The sequence below is a fragment of the Nerophis lumbriciformis genome, linkage group LG15, assembly GCF_033978685.3.
Source record: "Nerophis lumbriciformis linkage group LG15, RoL_Nlum_v2.1, whole genome shotgun sequence".
NCBI classification, from domain to species: Eukaryota; Metazoa; Chordata; class Actinopteri; order Syngnathiformes; family Syngnathidae; genus Nerophis; species Nerophis lumbriciformis.
In genome coordinates, this window is record NC_084562.2 from 46138255 (window position 1) to 46162784 (window position 24530).

The window sequence follows — 24530 nt, forward strand, 5'->3', positions numbered from 1 at the left end:
AGTTAAGACAGAATTATTTGGGAATTTGGGGGGATCTCTGTAACATTTGCTACGCCAACTCGTAACCTGAATTTTTGCTAACTAAAGCATACTAATTAGACGAGAGACAGCTCATGGTTTGAAAACTCCTATGATAGGGCACTCGTATACCGAGGTACCACTGTATATTAAACATATAGAATTGTATCCTGTTCGGAAAATACGGTAAAGATAGTCATAATTCATACATGGTCGCAAAAAGTAATTAAATATGATTAATTAATTTAAAAATGGGGATTAATCTGAAATGTATTCAATATGACATCCCTAATGTATACATATGTTCAACTTTGTTACGAATATGACTGATGGATAACTGATTTAATAACCCTGATACTAATGTCGTGTTTGATACCCATGTGACTAAAGCATGATATGAAGGAGTTTGTTGTGCAGAGAGCGACGGTACATTTACTGTAGTAGAAAAAGACATAACCAGAATGACTGTAACTCGAGACGACCAGAGAGAGCACTGGTACATAATCATGTGTTTGCTAAGTTTTTCTGTTGGATGGAAATACTGTTGGAACTTTGAAAACATTTTTTTGACTGAGTGTTAATTTCATGCTATCTAAGGTTATGAAAACTAACTAAACTGAGGCGTGACATAAACTCAAGGAAATCTTGTGGAGTTTAGTTGATTGAGCGTCTGATCCTCTCAGTCTTTTGAAGTTTAGGCAGCTTTAAGTACTGAAGAACTGACAGTAACAATCTCAATCTAAAGAGGGCCAATACCAATTTCCAGGTTTTTCCTGTCCTGTCTCTTACGTTTCAATGTTTTTAAATACATGTCTACACCCTTTTATCATGTAACTTTACAGGGTTATCTTCCTCCAACCAAAAACGGTGTTGAGCCTAAGCGGCCCAGCCGGCCCATCAACATTACCTCACTGGTCAGACTGTCCACCACAGTCCCTAATACCATTGTGGTGTCCTGGACCGCTGAGATTGGAAGGGTAAGAGTCCAAACTCTCTTGCGCTTTTGATTCTCTCTCTCTCTCTCTCTCTCTCTCTCTCTCTCTCTCTCTCTCTCTCTCTCTCTCTCTCTCTCTCTCTCTCTCTCTCTCTCTCTCTCTCTCTCTCTCTCCCCCACACACCCACACACACATATATATATATATATATATATATATATATATATATATATATATATATATATATATATATATATATATATATATATATATATATATAATTTCACTGGGAATAAATGCTTTCTGAGCCTTGTTGTGTGCCTGTTCAGGATTCATCTATAATATGTGACTATTGGGGAATTATTCTTAGAGCAGCAATAGCTTTGCTTTTAAGGACCAAAGGTTCTACTTCAAGACCTGCTGCGGACAGATAATATGTTCAGTCTATTCCTCAAAGAGGTAGTCAAAAGTTGTTGTAGTTCCACAGAAACACGAAAGATGGCAATGTCGTCCCTCACACTGTCCTCATAAAAGTGTGTTGTTTCACACTCTGTAGAGCCTATATTAGCCTCAGACAAGGATGCACACTTTGTACTATAGCATGTTGCCTGCCTTGTCCTTCATATAGAGAGTCATTGGTCCATTGAAAAACGCTAAATGTGGCTCTATGGGTTTCTATATCCACAGAATTACTCCATGGCAGTTTACTTGGTGAAGCAGCAGTCGTCCACAGTGCTTTTGCAGAGGCTACGGGCCAAAGGCATACGGAATCCAGACCACTCCAGAGCACTCAGTAAGAATTCTTTCAGCCTCTTTTTAGAAAAGCGCTATACAAGTATAACCCATTTACCATTTAATTTTTGTTATTGACGTCTGGGTCAAACTGTACTTTTCAACATTTGTAAGGTGTATAACAGGGCTATTCAACTACATAATGAAAAGGGCCGCAGTTTCAGGAGTCCAAGGACTCAGGGGCCGGACATCAAAATGTGAATGCTTCTGCAGGTTATATTTATTTGAGACTGCGTTTACTTAAATGCAAAGTAAACACATCGGCTTTCACACTGCATTGTCAATAAAATAAAAATTGTTGAGGATTTAGGTTCCTTCTTTTTAATTATTTTCCTTCCTTGGTTTTATTTCTTTACACATCTTCCTTCATTTACATTTGCAAGACTGTAAATATAAACATATAATAAACAGAACAAAATTATACCTTACATTGTGTATTTTACATGAATATTGCTCATTGTGCATTTTACATAAATAAAATAGGTTTAGTATTAATATATTCACCCAAACAACAAATGTTTACACATATAGAAATTTCACAACATTCACACACACCAAACATTGTATGTGACATTACTATAAGCGTTGTCGCCCTCTACTGGTCAAATTCAGCACTACATGTATTAAACAAGGATTGATCATTACTCCCAGACAAAAAATAACAAGACCACGAATACAAAAGACATCACAAAATCATCAATTTCAATACAAAACAGACTAAATATATTTATGCACAAATTATGTCTACTCACAAATGTTTGACCAAGTTTTGGGATTTCTACTATTATTGCTTGCTTGTCTGGATCAATGTGTCCGCCGCTTAAATGGTCCACCAGAAAACAATGACTCGAGCAGTTGCTCGGGGTAACCCATTCATACTTTGTTGTCCAGTCGTTGTTAAAAGTCAGATTTTTGCAAATCATTTGGATTTTTTTTCTAGGGTTTAATGAGTAGTCTTCTTCTACTCATCCCACTGCTGCTTCACTGTGACACATATGCTTCAGTGTTGCCCCCTGTGGAGTGGCAGGAGTGCTGTATACATGATCAACCCTAGTTTTAATGGTTTCATCAAACCTATATGGGCGATGTCTGACGGGCCGGATGAAAAGCTTTGGCCGGCCACCAGTGAAAAGACTTGGTGTATAATTACCCAATTAATACGTGTAGTTATTTGTCAATTACAACTAAAGGCTTCATTCGCTGTTTTGCAAAAAATTATGAAGCAGCAAATATGTATCTGTATAACATTGTGATCGGTAATTAGAAGGGGTTTGTGAACAATGACAGTCTCTAGTTTGCACTAACATCAGCCTTGATGTGTCTAAAGCAATAAAATGACTTACAAGAAATTAAACTGCAAACATGCATTTATTTTTCTCTACCTCATCTGTGTGTTTGTTTCTTTTCCTTTTCCCGCCAGTCAAGGAGAAGCTAACAGCAGACCCAGACAGTGAAATAGCCACAACTAGCCTCCGTGTGTCATTGCTGTGTCCGGTAAGCACATAGCTTTCATTTTAATACAGCAAAAGAGCCCAATCCTTCTCATTTCAGAGACTTTTAAAGTGATATTGGATCCTTGTGGGAGACTCCAGTACCGTCATTTTCGGGCTTTATAGCACACCTAATTATAAACCGCACCCACCAGATTTTTGGACAAATATTATTTTGTACACATATAGGCCGCACAAATCTATAAGTCGCAAGAGGTCATTGAGCACAGTCTTCGTGCTCCTATGCACTGAAACCGCTGAAGTTGTTTTCTTCGGCGTGTGGCGGTCTGGACGTTCGGGACCCATTAGTGGGGGTGGATTTCCAATTCAATCGTCTATGGCAGGGGTGTCAAACTCATTTTAGCTCAGTGGCCGCATGGAGGAAAATCTATTCCCACGCGGGCTGGACTGATAAAATCATGACATAATAATTAAAAAAATAAAGACAACTTCAAAAAATTTTTTTTTTGTTTTACTTTGGGCAAAAATAGAACAAGGACGTTCTTAAAAATTATATGTTACAACTAATCCTGTTGGCAAAACAACTTCAAGTTAGTTGAAAATTATGAGGTAAAAAAATTGGTGCAGTTTCAAAAATACCTTGAAGAACACAATGAACATAGACGTTGTCTCAGTGTTTTTACAAAGCCATTCCACTTAAAACACTTCCTGTTCAGCATTTTCACGTTGGCAGTTCAGCATTAAAGACGTGTTTGGAAAAGCAACCGAGTGTTTCCTCAAACTGCTACAATGGTGAAATCCACAGCTGCCACAATACATTCATTTATCATAATTTAAATATTACAAATATAACATAATCAAAAACAACATTTTCAAAAAAATGACACCATAATAGCTTAATTAAAGGTAACATAACTACAAACTTAACCAATGTGTGAACATGGTAGATTTAAGCATAAAATTAAATATAACAAACAACAGATGTAGAAGCACACATTTTTTTACAATGGATTTCAGTGTGCACATCATGCTGTCAACAAATTGTGAGCGCTGCACGAGACTCTTAACTACAAAGATGATGGTCAAGTTGACTTAAGTCTTTGCATCTTACCGTTTTGTTATTTTATCCGTTGAGTGGATAATTTACAATGAAATAACTTGGTATTGTGTGTCGCCACAGCATTAGTCTGCTGCCAGCCACAACAGCTAATTGCTTGCACTTGCGCCGATTGAAACAGTGGCAGCCAATCCAGAGGGTGCTTAAAGTCAGCTGACACTTCATCTTAAACAGTGTGATGTGTGACTTGAGTTAGACTTGAATTGCTATTGCGACATCTCGTGGACACATTAAGTACAGCAGTTTATTTCATTAAAAAAATTGCAGCTCATTGTTATACTTAGCAAACTCATCTTGCAGGGGGTGGGCCAGATTAAACCCGTCCACTGGCCGTAGGTTTGACACCCCTGGTCTATGGCTTTGTGTGCATTTTGTCATGTCTTTTCTACGTGATGAGGGTGAGTGCATAACACGTTGAATGGCAGATTAAATAGTTGTGTAACTGCATTTGATTTAAAGGGTACCTGTTACGCAAACCAACTTTCATACCTATTGGTACCTGTTTTGTGTATTTGGGACTTGCATAAGTCCCAACAATTTTAAATAATACCATGGAGGCATTACAGAGATGTTTATAAAACAATCTTGCCTTCCTTCATACTTTCTCGAAATGAGTCGTTTGGAATGTGCCCAATTTGTGACGTTTTTCCCATTGGTTACGTCAGCGGATATCTCCATATATGGTTATCTTTAACCTGAAAAGCTTTGCGCGCGTCCGCCATGAGTTTAATGCTGTAGTCAATAAGTCTCTTATTTTTCTCTATCCTTTCGTTGTGGGGCAGCCTGTCTCGTACATGCACATGCATCCATTGCTGTTGCCGTTTCCAATAGAAAGTTGTGTGCAGTTCGAACTTATATCTGTCAGTAGACTTGATATAGAAGCGCTAAAAACGACGACGTGGCTGGCGGGGAGAAAACACAGACTAAGTAAAGGCACATAAATAGGACCGCCCACAAAACGGCGTATCCTGAAGAAAGACAGTCAGAAAGCAAACTTGAAAACAGTCTGTAAAGCATAATCTATGCAAAATTTTGACCAATTTCATGTTATGTAAACCATAAGGAAGTGTTTTAAATGTAGAAAAAAAATCAAAATATTTTAATGTGAACAGTTTCATTGGTATACCATGACCCATCCGGAAATTTTATTGGTTTGATGTGACACACTTATTAGTAGCTTGGGAACCCGGAACAATTCACAAATTAGCCGCAGCATTGTATAAAGCCCAGGGTTCAAAGTGTAGGAAAAAAAAAAGTTGCGGCTTATAGTCTGAAGATTACGCTGTTATTTTAAATAGAATACTAAATTCATGTTGTGAACTGGGTACCGGTAAATCTATGTTCTGCAGCCACCTCCCCCAACTACTCCTACTCCGTTGAAATTGGTCGAGGTTCAACCCCCAACCGATGATAATGCTAACAGTTATCAGCAATCAATAAAAAATTTGATATTGGACAATGTTTGCTGAATATTGGAGATTCTGCCATCGAACTGTTAATTGTAAACTGGCGAGAGCAGAAGAGCAGTGAAATTTAAAGGGGAACTGCTTTTTTGTGGAATTTTTCCTAGCATTCTCGATCCCTCTGTAAGACAAGATCCCATATATATACATTTTTAATGCATTCTAACTCGTGAATAAACGCTAGTAAGTGTCAGCTAACAATGAAGGTAATCGAAGTCATCTATTGCGCTCATAGAGCCTTCTAAAAACATCCAAAAACCGCCATTTACCTGTCGTGACCTGATATTGTTATTATAAGTGCTAACGTAGAGGAACTATTTTTAGCGACGCCTTGATCATAAAGAGGTAATTAGCTCATGCAACTATTGATATACTGAGCCGGTGAGCTGCTGCATCGCCTCTGAGTTAATGTAAATATAAACATCTCATCAGTCGGCATCCAAGTGAGAGAAGACATTTTACAGTAGGTGATTGTTTTCTTATGTTTATAGTTTGTGTTTCACGTTTAGTACTCAGCAATAGTGCTACTTGCTGGATCTGTTTATCACACAGCTTCTAAAACTTGTAGATCATCATCTGTATATTCAGGCACAAAAATGTAAGGTTCTGGATCATCATTTGTTCCAAAGTTGTTGTTGGCTCTCTTGAAGTCTGCCATGATTAGTAGTAGTTGTTGTTGAAGGAAATTGGGAACATTGTGATGCACTGCCATATGCTTAAAATGAGCAAAATATGTAAGTATTACATATTATTATGAATGTGCCTGTAAACCATTACATATATACATACAGCGTGTACCGTATTTTCCGCACTATAAGGCGCACCGGATTATTAGCCGCACCTTCAATGAATTACATATTTCATAACTTTGTCCACCAATAAGCCGCCCCGGATTATAAGCCGCGCCTACGCTGCGCTAAAGGGAATGTCAAAAAAACAGTCAGATAGTTCAGTCAAACTTTAATAATATATTGAAAACCAGCGTTCTAACAACTCTGTCCCAAAATGTACGCAAATGTGCAATCACAAACATAGTAAAATTCAAAATGGTGTAGAGCAATAGCAACATAATGTTGCTCGAACGTTAATGTCACAACACACAAAATAAACATAGCGCTCACCTTCTGAAGTTATTCTTCATTCGTAAATCCTTCGAATTCTTCGTCTTCGGTGTCCGAATTGAAAAGTTGCGCAAGCGTGGGATCCAAAATGGCCGGTTCCGTCTCGTCGAAGTCATCGGAGTCAGTGTCGCTGTTGTCCAGTAGTTCTGTGAATCCTGCCTTCCGGAAAGCTCGGACCACAGTTGTGACCGAAATATCTGCCCAGGCATTTACGATCCACTGGCAAATGTTGGCGTATGTCGTCCGGCGCTGTCTGCCCGTCTTAGTGAAGGTGTGTTCGCCTTCGGAGCTGTGTGAAAAAAGCCACCCGGCCTCTTCGCGTAAACTTCCCTTAACCACTCGCTCATCTTTTCTTCATCCATCCATCCCTTCGAGTTAGCTTTTATGATGACGCCGGCTGGAAAGGTCTCTTTTGGCAAGGTCTTCCTTTTGAATATCACCATGGGTGGAAGTTAGCATGGCAAGCTAGAACCACAGTGAAGGATGACTTCTCATTCCCTGTGGTGCGAATATTCACCGTACGTGCTCCCGTTCCACAGTGCGGTTCACAGGAATATCAGTTGCTGTGAAATACGGTAGTAATCCGTGTGCGGATGGAGAGATTGCGTCTTTTTATGAACCGGATCCTTTTCGCTTAGTAGGAGCCATTTTGTGGTCTTTACAGATGTAAACAGGAAATGAAACGTACGGTGATATCCGCGCGTTTTTTCTTCTTCTTCCGGGGGCGGGCGGTAGCTTACAGTAGAAGAAGAAGCGCTTCCTGTTCTATGGGGGCGGGTGCTTACCTTGGCGGTTGCTTGCGTAGAAGAAGAAGCGCTTCCTGTTCTACCGGGAAAAAGATGGCGGCTGTTTACCGAAGTTGCGAGATCGAAACTTTATGAAAATGAATCGTAATAAAGCGCACCGGGTTATAAGGCGCACTGTTAGCTTTTGAGAAAATTTGTGGTTTTTAGGTGCGCCTTATAGTGCGGAAAATACGGTAACTGAAACGTTGATGAAGGTTTTTTGATGTTTTTCGAGCGCTTTATACGCAGAAAAGATCAAATCCCCATTAGCTCAATTGTTAGCTGACTCTTTATAGCGATTGAGTTAGATTGCATAAAAAAGAAAACATGTTTGTTCTTGTCTCACATAGGGATTGTGAATGATAGACAAAATATTTTAAAAAATGCAATTCCCCTTTTAGCTCCCAGGTAAATCAAACATTTTTTTCTGTTAATTTACTCCTGTTTGAATACACAATTCTTACATGCAAAAAAACAACTCTTTGGCTGCCATTTTAAAGAGAAAGGGTAGTAAATGTATTAAACAGCGGCTGTGGGTTACTGCTGGGCACTTAGCAAGTTTCCATATACAGTATGGACTTCCTAAAGTTTTGACTTGAGATCCCCTAAAATTCTCATATCTGATCGAACACAAGATTTAGGAGTGGCACGCATACAAATGAAAGCAGGGATAATTTAACCAACCTCATCATATGGTACTTTTACATCATGTAAAACAAGAGTACAACATGTTAAACATATACGTACGTCTGAAAAGTTGCAATTGTAGGATAAGAGCCCTTTAAGATTCTAAGACATTTTCCCAACTCTCAAGGTGCACCTTTTCCATATGCTCGTGTTCATGACATGTATGCCACCCGTATACTTGCTACGGGCCCTGCTGTGGGAGTGTCCTCTTTATTGCCTGACTACATATTTATGCACCACTGCGCAGCTTGGAAAGATGCGGCTGATGATTCCATGCCGGGCGCTGACATGCTCTCACCTGCAGTGCTTTGACGCCACACTGTACATCCAAATGAACGAGAAGAAGCCCACCTGGGTGTGTCCTGTCTGTGACAAGAAGGCCCCCTATGAACATCTTATCATCGACGGGTAAATAATCCAACCCCACCATCACATCCTGTAGTAAAACTATGCACAGATTATTTCACATAAACCATCTAGTTCATTTGTAAACACTTCAGTGGTTGGATTCTCTTAGAAGTCCTCATTTCATAACAAACAGCAATAATGATCTGCTCCTTTGCTTTCCGACATGTTTATCCATGTTATTTTTGTCATACCCATATTTTATACTTTACATCAGGGGTGTCCAAACATTTTCCACTGAGGGCCGCACACTGAAAAAACAAGCAGAGCCAGTTTCATATTTTTTATTTTCAAAACCAATACAATATGTAGATTTCTTTTATTTTTTTATCTTTAGGGCTCCCCTCAAGTTTGTTTCCAGAAGGGTCATATTTTTTTAATTCAACGCTTGAATTACTAGATCAACATCAGGCCTACCTGTCAATATACATTTTTGTTTGTTTATTTGTTTTGTTTTGTTTTGTTTTATGCCCTTTTTGTCAAAACCCAGTTTTTATGGCAAAAAAACAAAATGTGCAATATTTCCCCCCAAAATAAATTTCTGAGTGGATTATTTGATGTGAAATAATTGGAGCCTTAAATAGGTCAATATTCATAACAACATTTATTTTGATTCATTGTTATTTTTTGAACAACGATAGTTTTTTTTAAAATCCCACTAAAATTTTGGGGGATCCAATAGGGCCCCACTAATAAAAGTGTTAAAAATAAGTCACACAATTTTTTTATATATATTTTTTTACTTTCAACGCTTAAATCTCTAGATCAATTTCAGATCCATCCGTCGATTGTAAGTTTTAATTTTTGTTTGTTTGTTTGTTTGTTTGTTTTATGTCCTTATGTCAAATACAATGTTGTTTTATATGAGGTGGCGACTTGTCCAGGGTGTACCCCGGTTTCTGCCCGAATGCAGCTGAGCTAGGCTCCAGCACCCCACGCGTCCCCGAAAGGGACAAGCAGTAGAAAATGGATGGATGGATGGATGGCAAAAACAAAATATGCAATATTTATCTTTAGAATTTTGGGATGTGAAGTAATTGGAGCCTTAAATGGGTCAATAATTCATAGCAACATTGGTCTTGATTTATTATTATTTTTTTGAGACAGCTTCAAAGAAAAAAACTGCTTTAGAGTCTAAATTGAATGTGCCACGGGCCGTTAAAAATTCACTGTAGGCCGCAAATGGCACTTGGGTCTTACTTCGGACACCCCTGCTTTACATCTATTCAGATATAATGAAGAAGAATCCATTGTTTTATTGTATTTATATCTCATTTGCTATAACTGTCGTAGTCGCCAGCTCTTATGCCCTGTGCTCCTGCATTGGGTAACCTTACATATTTTATACACAACTCTGATCTGTGGAAGTTAGCACGATTACTGGTTAATGGTGCTCCGGATTTGCCAATAAACCCATGATTAGGGATGCAACGATTATACATTTTGACTGTAAGATTATAGTCTGAGTAATAATCATGGTTTCCCCTACATCACAATAACTATGAATCAATGAATTTTAAACAAAAAAATCATAAAATTGCATATTAATTAGAGTTTGATGTTTTATTTATTACTTTTGGAAATAACATAGATCAATAACTTTTTTAATAACAATACAAAATAATAAATATAAACACAAATTGTAATAATCTTTATTAATCCCTAAGGGGAACATGTTACCCATGTGGGTTATAAACTCAAGTTGCATTGTCATCAACTGTCATCCATGCCTATTTTTGTATTTGTAATTTATTTTACTTAAGGGTGTAACAATTTGTTTTAACAACGATTCGATATTTGTGGTTGCCGATACGATTCAGGAACAATCTCTTTTTTGTATTTTTTTTTTTTTTAATGATTCAGTCCAAAACGTTTCAGTGATTTGAAATCGATTCAGTTACTTGTTAGCAAACAATTCAACCAATGTGACTGTGAAATAAATAGTAGACAATGGACACTGCAGTTGAAGTTTTCTATATTCATGTTATTTCTTGTAAGGGAACTAGGTATAAATAAAATATTTTCCGGACTATAGAGCACACCGGGATATAAGCCGCACCCACAAAATCTTTAAAGGAAAAAATATTTTTCCATATATTAGCCGCACCGGACTATAAGCCGTAGATATATACGTTATGGAAAAAGTTATTTACACAGAAATATTTTGTAAATGTTTATTTACATACCTTAATTGTTTCCAAACGAGATGTGTAACACGACAGTTAAATGGCTGATCAAACAAAACAGAAGTCATCGTCATGGACCCACTAGCTATGGAAGCTAGCTCTCCAATCAGCTAAACAGACTCAATAAGTCCACGGTGATGTTTTGGCAAATTTATTAAGGGATTTGTGAAACTGAAACAATACAAAAAGAATGCCATTGTGATTTAATAATACTAAGACAGACACTCGTAAACGTGTTAGCATACTAGCTAATGCTAACGACGCTAGCTTCATTACACAATATATTATGATAGCACGTACAAATATGCATGAAAACTACAAATATTACACATGGGACGGTTTAATTAGTCAGATATATTTCAGTTAAACTGTGAAACTTGCAAACATTGCTTAAATGAAGAATCATTTCGAGTAAAAACACTTTGGATGCTTATTTCCGGTTTACGGCATCAAAACAGGAAGTACATTTTCAACCCGCAATACCTGCAGTGAGCGAACCCGTCCAAAAGATGGCACCATAGCACAAACAATAACACACCATTGCAGTCCTCTGCTTGGGTTGAACACAAACTGTGAAACACAAAACATTATAAGCATCAGCAAAAACAAGCCAAAAATTAGCCGCTGCGTCTTATAAGCCACAAGATTCAAAATCTAAGAAAAAATGAGCGACTTATAGTCCAGAATTTACAGTAATGGCCAATGCATTTACATCTTATTTGAATCAAGTGTAACCAACACTATAGGTTGAATGAACAAGAGGAAGCCTTTTCTGCTCACATTTTCAACATTTACGCAATTTTCAATAATAAAAGTACAGTAACCAACACTTTAACAGTAGATTTACCTGCTAAATAAAGTTCCCCGACCAGGCAATAAAGTTTTCCGCCTTGTCTTGGCCGATGCAGGACAGCGTCCCAGGTGTGCAGAGGCATGTATGCCCCCTCATCCCTATCGATGGTGTTGGCCCCTTGCTTCCTAATTTCCATAGCCTCCTTCATTCATCTCTTGTATTCATTTGTTTCTTATCAAATTATTTCTCCTTGGCTATGTTGTGGTGTTCCAAAAGTTGGCGTGTCGCCGTAACTTGCTCCGCTGTCGGTTGCGTCTTTTGTGGTTTAAAGTTGTGTTGCGGCTGAAAGTTATTGTGTTGTATCGTTAGTATTTGTTGTGGCTTTTGCAATCGTGCTGTAGCTGAAAGTTTTTATGTTGTAATTAATAATATTGTCTTGTGGCGTTTGTTGTGACCTTTCTCAGCCACCTTACCTCTCCACCATTTTTGTTTTGATGTATTCACAGACGGGCAAAATAGACTTGCCTTTAACATCCTTATTATTAAAAGTGCTAAACTTTATATAAAGTTTGCCGGTCTTAAATACAATGTTTTCATTTTTGTAGTATCGATAAAATGTATGGATTTATTTTTAACACTATCTTGGATCGATACCGATCTTTCGTAAGGCAACTTGCCGAGCACAGATCGATGGACGTGAAATTTAGGAATAAAAATCGATCGATTGATGCATCGATTAATCGTTACACCCCTAATTATTATGCTGTGTTAATAATAACTGGAATGCAATGTTATGTTAGTGTTTTACACTTGCTATAAGAGCTTACAATGCCTATAGTTTATTTAACACCGGCAGGAAGAATCGATATGCTTTAAATAGTCACCGAATGAAGCCCTTGAGGAGTACCTGTTTGTTTACACTCAAATAACTCAATGCTAAGCTATTGTTACCTTTTTCAAGTACCCAAAACGGGTACTGTTTTGCTGTTTTGGGGTGTGGGAGAAGATGACTGCTTTGTCCTGCTGCCATTTTTAAGGTAATGTAACATACCAGCGTGTCTCTCGATAGGCGCATACAGTTTTTGTGCGTGCACCGTTGGTATAGGTTTGTTTTCGTTCCGTGCAGGAAACAAGGTAGCAGCATAACACCCGTATATAGTGAGTGAGGAGGACTGATGCACACAGTGTAGTGGAGCCTTTGCAATTAAACAGGGAGGTTTTTAATCACGGTTAATATTAAAACCGGTCTATCATATCGTATATAATAGTTGCATCCATTCCTTACCCATGATGGCATAGCCCTCCTTCCATTGATATGTTTTGTTTAAACCCTACACCAAGACAATGAGCCCACTTTGTTTCCATTTCAATATGCGTGTGTAAATAGGATTCATTATAATGTGAAAGGGTTACACATTTTGTTTCATTGTTGGGTGATGTGATTCTCACTGCTCTTTCAGGCTTTTTGTGGAGATCCTGAACAACTGTATGGATTGTGATGAGATCCAGTTCAAGGAAGATGGAAACTGGTCCCCCATGAGGGCAAAAAAGGAAGTGCAAGAAGTCTCCTCTGCCTCGTTAACCAGCCTAAATGGTAAGATAAAATATCTTGAGGATTGAATGAGGTTGGGGGTTAATAAGTAAGGAGAGCGAATAATAAAGTAATTGAGAAAAGAGGTTATGTGCACTAAATATTAGGGATGTCCCGATACAACTTTTTCACTTCCGATACGATACCGATATTGTAGCCTTGAGTATTGGCCGATACCGATATCAATACGATACGATATAGGCACGAATCATACATATATTTATTCCTTATTTTGTTGTGTGGAATGTTAGAAAAGGCTTGATAAAGTGATGTTACTGTTACTAATGTTGTAGTGTTAAAACAGAAAACAATAGTCAGCAAGAGTAGGTATAGGAAAATCTGACCCATTTATTATTAACCAATTGGTTACATACATTTTAACCTTCAACATAAGAGTATTACCTCAAAAAATCCAATAAAAACAAAATGTTATATTTAAAGTGCAAAATAACCACTAATACCAACATAATTATACAATTGAATAGAATAAATTAAAAATAAATTAGAAGACCCTGAAAAATCTCGCGAAAATCCTAATGTTCTTTTTTGTGGTGTTTTTTCAAATGTGCGATGAGGTTGCTGGTATTGAACCTTCCTGGTTCTGTCCCTCCACAGGACACTTGCGCCTGACAAATGTTGATTTTAGCGGCAACGTCTTTGTCCGAGTTTAGGTTAAAATACTTCCACACAGCCGACATCACTACACTTTGCTGCAAGCACACGCGTTGTCGTTGTTGTGATCACGTGGGCTGTGCATGCTGGATCAGAGATGCTCTTCTTCCGCGGCCGGCACCAACGTTAATTAAGGGGCATAGGTGGCGGCAATGCCAACACAGTAGTACTGTGTTGGAGTGTGATCAAACCAGAGTCACCTATTATAGACGTGCTGCAGCGGTAAATGGACAGCTTATATCGGAGCGCTTATATCGGAGTTTTTAGATTCAGTCCGATAAAATCCGATATTCACTTTTTCGGCTAATATCGGACTGATTTCCGATATCAATATCGGATCGGGACATCCCTACTAAATATTCAATCTTTACATCACAGTTTTGGTGGAGCAATGGGGATTTCAAAGACAAACACAGCTCAGCATTGAATTAATCTGTTTGCGTGGTATTCACTTTTATTGTTGTATGCTTTCTGCTTAAAGAATAAACACACTCACAAACCAGTCTTTCAATGTTGCTGTGCAGGGCCGAGTCAGACATCTGTGAGCTCCGATCAGCAGAGCTACCTGTCAGCTAACCACAGCTACAGCAGTAACAGCAAGAAAATGACCGTCATAGACTTGACATTAGACAGCTCCTCAGAAGACGAAGGACGGGATACTCTGTCGCCACAGCCTCCTCCAGCCAAACGAGCCTGTCCCCCCATGTCCCCAGCGTCACCGCCCGTCCTCAACAAAGGGTCAGACACTTAGCAAATGTTGTGATTTTGTCTGCCCATATTGTCAAGATATTACGCAATGTGCTGCTCACTCGGGAATTGATGCATTGATTCGAGGCGCTTAATGATTTGTGAGATTTTCACTTGAATGCATGGATAGGCATTTACTTTGTGCATGACTTGCCACACAGTTAGCAAAGAGGCAGCTGAGTTAGAAATATTTGTATCTTATATTCTTTATGCCATTCAGTCAATACAGGCAGAATGCTTACTAAAGACTTTCTCGTGTGAATAAATAATTAATTGATATGGTGCGTTATGTTTTGTTGCAAACATGCTTATCAACAAGTTACATTAAGGGGAACTGCACTTTTTTGGAATTTTGCCTATTATTTACAATCCTTATGTGAAACAACATAACATATTTTTTTGTGCATTCTAAATAGTAAAAAACTGCTAACAATGCCGGTAATGGACATAAGATCTATTTCGCCAATAAAGTCGTCTAAAAAGCATCCAAAAATCTCCAATGGCTCTTGCTTGCAGTTTTTTTAAACAATTTAGAACGCACAGAAAAGAGAAAGACGTGTGTCTTTAAAGTGATGATAAGTAAAGTTTTTCTCCCTCAGTGTGTTGAACCTGCACCACCAGGCCTCCCCGGTGAGTCGTGCTCCCAGCATGCCAGCCGTGGACACCAGCTACATGCCTCCTGTACCTCCACTCATCCAGGACTATAGACCTTATTACCACACCACTGGGGACTTGCCAGGTAATGACAAACACACACAGACTAATACAACAATAGCATGTTTTGGTGTGTTACACTTCTTGAGTGAGTTACAAAATTAAATGGTCAACAGCAAGCCTTGCCAAGACCAATGTTTGTTGGTTGAAGTTTATTTCAAACATGTATACAGTTTCAATATGATACATCACATATTTTCCATTTCTCTCTACAAAGTGCCCTAAAAGCAGAAGAAAGAAGCAAAGCTCATTTAATCATACCCCTATAACCACTTAATAGCAAATATTGACACATATGTTCACTTTTTGTTCTCAATTTGTAACATACTTTAAATCAAAGATTTCTAAATACAACAGTTAAGTCAGTTATGATTCACTTAATGAGCTAATAATGTTATATTTTAAGTTCAATACATTTGTCACAATTCTTCTTCTTGTACTTTGTAGACACTTGTAGTTGGAATAGCCTCTTAAACTGAATCTACATTGTTTGATTTATTTGCTTAACCCATTCCATACTTTAATTTCACATACTGATATGCTAAAGGTCAGTGTTGTACATGCATACAAATGTTTAAGTTAGATTTTTCTCTCAGGTTATATTTCTCCTTTTTAGTTGAGAAGAATTGTTGTACATTCTTGGGTAGCAGGTTATAGTTTGCTTTGTGGATGTTGTTAGTGTTAACTAGGGATGTCCCGATCCGATATTTGGTTCGGATCGGCCGCCGATATTTGCCAAAAAACGCGTATCGGCAAGGCATGGGAAAATGCCGATCCAGATCCAGTTTTTAAAAAAACTCTGGTCCGTGTTTTCCAACGCACCGATTTAAATAATACATTCCACTTTTTTGCTGCTCCCTAATTTCCATTTTCCAGCACACCTTCAACACATCCACAGGTCTATGGATTCTCACGCAGTTGCTTTTAGCTGCGGACATTACACGACAGGCTCTTCTCACTCTTTCCTGTGTCTCCCTCTCACAGACAGCAAGCGCACCTTCTTACACACGTCACATACTGTCACGTCATACGTCACATACGTATACGTCCTCCCCGAGCAGAGAGGTAGCAGCATGGCTAACGTTTGCTGTGATGCTAGCGCACGGCAAATCTATGCCACGCACAAAATCAAATAAAAAAATAAGCGCATAACAATTTTCGACACACGGACACGACAGAGAAAACAGTTTTCGTCATCATTGTTCAAATATCGTAACGTCTGTCGAGACGCTTATCTCCATTCGGTGCCACACGCCCACACCATCAAAATGCTGAGGCAAACATTTCCAGATCAACACCGTATGAAAAAAATAGTGATTTTTTGTAGTTGTGATTTCCCTCTCTGCATGAAAGTTTAAAAGTAGCATATATTAATGCAGTATGAAGAAGAATGTTTTAATGTAGACACATAGAATCATCATACTGCTGTGATTATATGCATCAAGTGTTCATTCAAGGCTAAGGCAAAATATCCACATATATATTGTGTATCGCGATATGGCCTTAAAATATCGCAATATTAAAAAAAGGCCATATCGCCCAGCCCTAGTTCAATGATGCCATTTCTGTTTGTCATGTATAATTTTGTCTATTTTGTGTTTATCCTTGAATAAACAGGTCAGTTTCTTGTTACCAACCATTGTGTATTATTCAAACTCACCTAATTCAGCTGGCTAGTTGTTATCAAGAGTACTAAAACCCTTTTCAACATGATTCTGACAACTAAGTAGGCTAAATAACTTTAAACTTTAATACATGCTCGGATAGGCCAGTATCGGTCAGTATCGGATCGGAAGTGCAAAAACAATATCGGTATCGGATTGGAAGTGCAAAAACCTGGATCGGGACATCCCTAGTGTTAACCAACCTCTACGTCTGCTTTATTTCCAGATTTGAACTTCTTCTCTTTCCTGCAGGGTGACAATCATCAGGTACGTGTCACAGGCCACCACACTTGCAAGCGACTTCTGGATACTTTATGAGAAAGGCATAAATATACAATTGTTTACAATTAGAGGTGTCCGATAATATCGGCAGGCCGATATTATCAGCCGATAAATGCTTTAAAATGTAATATCGGAAATTATCGGTATCGTTTTTTTTATTATCAGTATTGTTTTTTATTTATTTTTTTATTTTTATTAAATCAACATAAAAAACACAAGATACACTTACAATTAGTGCACCAACCCAAAAACCTCCCTCCCCCATTTACACTCATTCACACTCATTCACACAAAAGGGTTGTTTCTTTCTGTTATTAATATTCTGGTTCCTACATTATATATCAATATATATCAATACAGTCTGCAAGGGATACAGTCCGTAAGCACACATGATTGTGCGTGCTGCTGGTCCACTAATAGTACTAACCTTTAACAGTTAATTTTACTCATTTTCATTAATTACAAGTTTCTATGTTTTTATGTTGTTTTACTTTCTTTTTTATTCAAGAAAATGTTTTTAATTTATTTATTTTATTTTATTTTATTAATTTTTAAAAAAAGGACCTTATCTTTACCATACCTGGTTGTCCAAATTAGGCATAATATTGTGGTAATTCCACGACTGTATGTATCGATATCGGTTGATATCGGTATCGGTAAGTAAGAGTTGGGTCAATATCGGAATATCGGATATCGGCAAAAAAGCCATTATCGGACATCCCTATTTACAATAACAGCTCGTCTGTTAGAGCTTTTAAACCAGAAGGTTGAGTTAGCATATTAGCTAATGCTAACGACACTAGCTTCATTACATTACGATAGTAAATACAAATATGCATGAAAACATTCCTACAGACATCACGCCCAATTTAGTATGTATGAATAGTTTTAGGTATATTGTAAAACTTACAATCGTTGCTTGGAGTGATGAATGAAGAGTCCATACGAGTAGAAACACTATGGACGAACAAGACCGAACGACTCTTGTACTTCCGGTTTAAAGCACTAAACGGAAGGAATTCCTGTAGATGTTCACCCCGCAGCACATGCAGTTAGCAAACTCATCTAAAAGATGGCGCCATAGCAAAAACAATAACACACCTTTGTCCTGTCATATTGTTGATGTAGATGCCCATAGCTGCTGTACAGAATCGCTTTACAAAAAGAAGTGTGGAATACTTCTCTTGTTACCTTATTTGTATTGGACTTTATTAAATGGGTGTATTTAGTGTTTGGCGCAGCCGGACCACAGCAGAAAGGAATAGAAAGAAGAAGAAAAAATAAGTCAGAAGGGGGAATTGCGAGGACCAGACAGAGAGAGACAACAACAAAAAACAAAAAGAGAACAACATCAGAAAATATGATATATACAAATATGATACCAAAACCTATAACAAAGAACCAGTTAATGAAGTGAAGTTTAAAGTGAATTATATTTATATAGCGCTTTTCTCTAGTGACTCAAAGCGCTTTTACATAGTGAAACCCAATATCTAAGTTACATTTAAACCAGTGTGGGTGGCACTGGGAGAAGATGTGTAAAGTGTCTTGCCCAAGGACACAACGGTAGTGACTATGATGGCGGAAGCGGGGATCGAACCTGGAACCCTCAAGTTGCTGGCACGGCCACTCTACCAACCGAGCTATACCGCCCCAATGAAGTAGATAGTAAGAACACAGAAATGACAACGACCATTTTGCACTACAAATAAAGCAATAATAGTAACACTATTGATAATAGATAATATTAATAATAATAATTATATTATCAACATTACAAATGCAACAATACATAAATGTAATGAATACCTGTATTACAAAAGGAAGCAGATAAAGGGGGGGAATAAAGAGGAGCAGATGATATTAACCTTATAGATTGTTATGCTAAAAAAATATGTTAAGCTTTAGCAGTGTGCCGTGTTTCTAAAGTTAAAGTTAAAGTTAAAGTACCAATGATTGTCACACACACACTAGGTGTGGCGAAATTATTTTCTGCATTTGACCCATCACCCTTGATCACCCCCTGGGAGGTGAGGGGAGCAGTGGGCAGCAGCGGTGGCTGCGCCCGGGAATCATTTTACCCAATTTACCCTGAGAATGGGGGAACACTGTTAATATATATGTTTGATGAAACGTGATCAAATGCATGATTGAATGTATGTATATGTATGCTTGTACAGTTAATGTGTGGATGCATGTAATGACCGTGTGTATGTATGTACCTGTGTATGCGCGTGCAAATGTACCTATGTACGCTCGTATGATTGTATGAATATATGTCTGTATGTGCAAATGTATGTTTGCGCGTGTCTCCCAGTGTGTGCGGGAGCCAAAGTACGGCACCAGCCACCCAAAAAGCCCAACCCCAGCAGACGGCCGCCATGCAACACCGCAGCATGCCACACAGCACTCTGAGGCGCCACAACAGACCATGCACAGGGACTAGACCCAGCAGGCTCCCACCAAGGAGGGGAGGGGCGGGCTTTGGGACCCAGAAGCCCCAGACACGCAGCTCGGCGGCTGCTGCCCAGGACGCCGAACCCTGCAGGGAAAGCAGGCTCCAAGGGCAACACCAGTCCCCAACGCCCCTCTTCCCCCAAAAAAACAATAATTAAATAATTAATAATAAAAACCAGGGTGTAAACGGCCTTCCTCCCAAATGCAGCTGAGATAGGCTCCAGCACCCCCCGCGACCCCGAAAGGGACAAGCGGTAAAAAAATGGATGGATGGAATTACATACATACACACACATGTGGTAACGGTACCGGGCCGCACAAGAAAGAAAAAAAAAAAAAGTTATTATTTTATTTTTTTATTAAATCTACATAAAAACAAAATATATACACTATATATATCAATGTATATCAATACAGTCTGCAGGGATACAATCCGTAAGCACACATGATTGTATTTCTTTATAAAAAAAAAAAATCACCCCCCCCCGGTCCGCGGGACAAATTTTCAAGCGTTGACCGGTCCGCAGCTACAAAAAGGTTGGGGACCACTGGGTTAAAGGACCTATAGCCTTCAGATAACTTAAATTCAACAAGTTCTTTATGTATTTTTTGCTCTTGAAATTGAATTTGGCTGTCGTTTCCCATAATTTTAATTAGTTTTTGAGTAATCGGTAGATAAGCTAACTGTAATTGTAATGCTCCCTTTCAATCGGCAGACTCGATATGCCGCCTCCTCTTAGTCTGAGGTCATCTACAGAACTGGAGCCTATTTCCCTGCATAGACTGTGGATAAAGGCATAAAAACAATTATTTGGTCACTTAATTTGTGTCTTTCAGGTCCATGATTACTTCAAAACTGACATTGTTAACATTATGAGCAAAAAATAGATATCAAATAATTGCCAGATCCGAACACCATAGCCTGTGTGGGGAGCGGCCAGGTAATTTGTCCACAATTCAACTGTGTATGTTAGGTGACGAACATATGAGTGTGTTTGAGAGAAGAGCTGTTTGTGTTGTTTGTTGTGCTTTAAGTTGCACACAAAAATTGGAGTTACGAGCATCCCCGCCATTAGTTGGTGCAGCAAATATCACAGTGAACACTGTAAGAGCTGACCAAAACATCCGGTCTTACTCGCTAGCATTAGCTTGTACCTAGAAATAAGCATAACTTGTTTTCCAACAATGCGAAGGAGGAAAGCGAGTTAAGCGCTATGTCACATTAATAATTATTTTATTCTTAGGATATGCCGAGGGTCATTAGAAAACTGTGGGCAAAAATATCCCAGTGCCACACTTTGAACACTACTCATCAGTTCCACTTTTGACTGGAAATGTGTTTTTTTAATTAAAATCTCAGAAAACTCACAATCCTGGTAGTCAAGTATGGTGGCGCCTCGGTTTTCATTAGTAATCTGTTCCAAAAGGTTATAGGAAGACCAGACTGTATTAAAAACTAAAGCAATTATTCTCATATGAAATAATCCAAATCCAAATATTCATTACAAGAGAGACAGAAATATGAACATATTTTACAGGGTGTCAAACAAATTTTCACTGAGGGCCACATCACAGTTATGGCTACAGTTATGGCTACCCTTAGGGGGCTGCTTGCTACATTGAGTAATACATTAATAAAAAAGATATATAAGGAGTGACCTCATGATATTATTACACAATTCCCTATGCATTTGATCATTATTTTTTATGTAGTGTGTAAAAAAAAAAAATCTAATGACTGGCAGCTCAGTTGCCAGAATTTTATTGTAGAATTTGTGTTCTTTTACCGCATACTATAAATGGAAAAATGGTACTACTGTTTTTGTACGGTAATATTCTGGCGGCTAGGCGGCTATTTTTTAATCGTAAAATCTATGAATGTTGTTGTTTATGCGGTGTATTACTGTAAATGGAAAAACGGTCCCATGTTTATTTTAACAGTAGAATTTTGGCGACTTAGCAGCCAGTTTTAAAATCATAAGTCAGTCTGAGTTTTATTTTTATTTTAACAGAAAAAAAATTATAATGTATGATATTATAATATTTCTCAATTTCTTAAGAAACACAATACTAATAGTTTATTATTACAGATTTTAACTATTTTCCAACCTAAGTTCATACAATATTACATTACAATATTACAATACATAAGTCGATCAGATATTTGAGTATTTATTTTAATTTTAAGAAAAAACATGGAGTGAATGCTAATATAATATTTGTTACATTATTAGATAATATTGAATAAAAATATATGCAGTTGCATACAGTACTTTTTTTTTTTTCTACTAAAACGGAAAGAACGAATATATCTAATAAGAAAAGATCAAGGACTTTATTGACGTATTATTTCCAGGCTGTTGCGGGCCACATTAAATGATGTGGCGGACCAACCCTGGCCCCCGGGCCTTGATTTTGACACTGGTGTTATAGAACATTAAAGTTTTACATGCAAAGAACTAAGTGAAATAAATACAAATGACAAAAATAACCGACATATCCTTTCTCCCAGCATTACAACATGGTTATGGCAGCAGCGGCGGCGGCCTCCACCTCAGACGACCACGAGATGCTCCTCAACCGCTTCCTGCCCTACAGCGCCACAGGTTCTCCGGCCTCATCGCAGCTGTTCCTAGAGCAATCGGGAACCTCTTCGGCATCTTCACTGACTGTGCCAACAAACGGGGCTATCAACTCAGGCAGTAGCAGCAACTTAGTGTCATCCAGCGGCCTCCATGACACACACTCCTTGTCTTCGCACACGCCACACTCACACATGTTGGCCGGTCGGGGTAGTGCGGAGGCAGCTGTGGCAGCTATTTACGGAGGAATACCTGACATTATTTCACTGGACTGACTGCAATCTCGCCAGAAAATACATTATTTGGCTGCAGGAGAACTGACTTGCCCAAATCATTAAACTCCTGTGTGGAGTTTTTTCTCAGTCGACAGACCTGACAGCACCAGTGTCGTCCACAACGGTCCTACTGGTCAGCTGAGCACATTGTTGGAGACTTTATCAGTGGCACTGCCTTACTGGTATCAACAGGGCACAAACAGCGAGAAAACAAAATGATTTTTTTTTGTACGAATACGTGGAAAAGGCACTGTGCAGAGAGAACAAAATCTATTTTCTACTTTTACTTTTCTATGTTCCATTGGGACACGTCCAAGCTGGTGAGCTGCTTCCAGTGCTGTCCTGTGACCACATCACATGCTCCCCTTGCCTTGTAGAACAACATTCACCTTCTTGTTGACCTGCTGGTGAAATTCCTCATCAATCTCAAGCTCATTTTCTGGTTCCTTACTACAGTTAATTAAGGTAATGCTCTGTTCTTATTGCTTTTACGCAATCCGTGACATGTTCGGGTTATGCAGATTTAATGATGTGGAGGGTGCAGGTGGAGCAGCCATAACTGGGTCACTTTCACTCCTTTTCAAGACTCAGTCAGTATATAGCATTTATACTTTTTAGGAGCTTCACACTATTTATATTTGTAAATTAAGAGATGGAAGTCATCTTTTGTGTTGTTGTTGCTCAATGCCAAAAATTACAAGGTACCTTCATGGTGATCAGAGTGTTATCCAAAAGCTTGTCTCATACATAGTTTCCCCACAAAAAGGGATATAATAATTACTATTATATTTGTGTCTCAGGCGAAGTTTCAGGATGAAGTTAAAATGCACTTTGCATATGAACTTAATGAATTGTGAATGGTCAGTTCTTTTTTACAGAACATCAGGTTATGCAAACAGTTGTCATCATCGGGTGACTCTGGGTGTTCGGGGCGCACTCAATTACACGCCGCTACACTTTGCTGTTCGCCATGGCAATGGGGAGGTCCTGTTTCTCGAGCCCTGCATCCCTTGATAATACATCTGGGAAGGTGAGGCCTCTGTAGTGGACTGAGCTGCCTGTTTTCCAAAGCAATAGTGGCTGAATGATTTCCCCAGTGGATAGCGGTGCCCAGCAAACAAGAGCCTCTGCTTAGAGACCTTCTGAGATAGTGGCATAATATCTCTGTATATACACTCTGAGGTAGCATGCTCGGACCAGTAGATGTTTTGGGCGTGTCTGAGCAAGTTGGTGTAGGCTCCGTCCAGGCGCTTCTGTTGTAGTGTGATGAGAGTCCACGTTTAGGCTCTAACATAGTTCGAAAGATGTACATTTTTGTTTCAAGACCTATGGTCGAGTGCCACAGCTAATTGCAGGCTGTCCATGCTGAGGCTTTGCGGGACTTCATATATTTTGCGGCATCCATTATGTAAGATCCAAGATGCTTGAAGTCGGTTACTTGGTTTATACTGTTCCAAGAAGATGACAAAAGACAGCAATTTGGAACTGATGAGATTACTTCAGTCTTGCTTTCATTGCAATGGAGTACTATTAGGCAAGCAGCATTTTCCAGTGAGTGGAGAAGGGATTCAGAATTTGGGACAAGATCAGAGATCAGAGCAATGTCATCTGCAAAATCAAGGTCAGTAACGTGTGTGGATGTTTGCATTCTGCTGTGTCTCGGGTGGAGCTGTAGGCCTTTGTGGTTAATTGTGTCCAGAGAGAGGCGCAGAACATAGTCCAATATAATGATAAACAAGAATGGAGCTATTGTGTCCCCTTGATTCCTGCCTCGATTTGGAAAAACACAGTTT

The 24530-nt window shown here is 38.7% G+C and overlaps 1 protein-coding gene across 1 annotated transcript in view; it reads left to right on the plus strand.

The window, feature by feature from the left end:
* Positions 1–23471, plus strand: part of LOC133616153 (E3 SUMO-protein ligase PIAS1-like) — a 99841-nt gene extending 76370 nt beyond the window's left edge. The window contains exons 5-13 of the mRNA XM_061975283.1: positions 861–995; positions 1641–1746; positions 3166–3239; positions 8617–8777; positions 13214–13347; positions 14541–14754; positions 15363–15502; positions 17368–17408; positions 22393–23471. Of these exons, the coding sequence (XP_061831267.1) occupies positions 861–995; positions 1641–1746; positions 3166–3239; positions 8617–8777; positions 13214–13347; positions 14541–14754; positions 15363–15502; positions 17368–17408; positions 22393–22737 (1350 nt within the window). The 3' untranslated portion in view covers positions 22738–23471. The remainder of the gene's footprint in view (positions 1–860; positions 996–1640; positions 1747–3165; positions 3240–8616; positions 8778–13213; positions 13348–14540; positions 14755–15362; positions 15503–17367; positions 17409–22392) is intronic.
* Positions 23472–24530: the final 1059 nt, after the last annotated feature.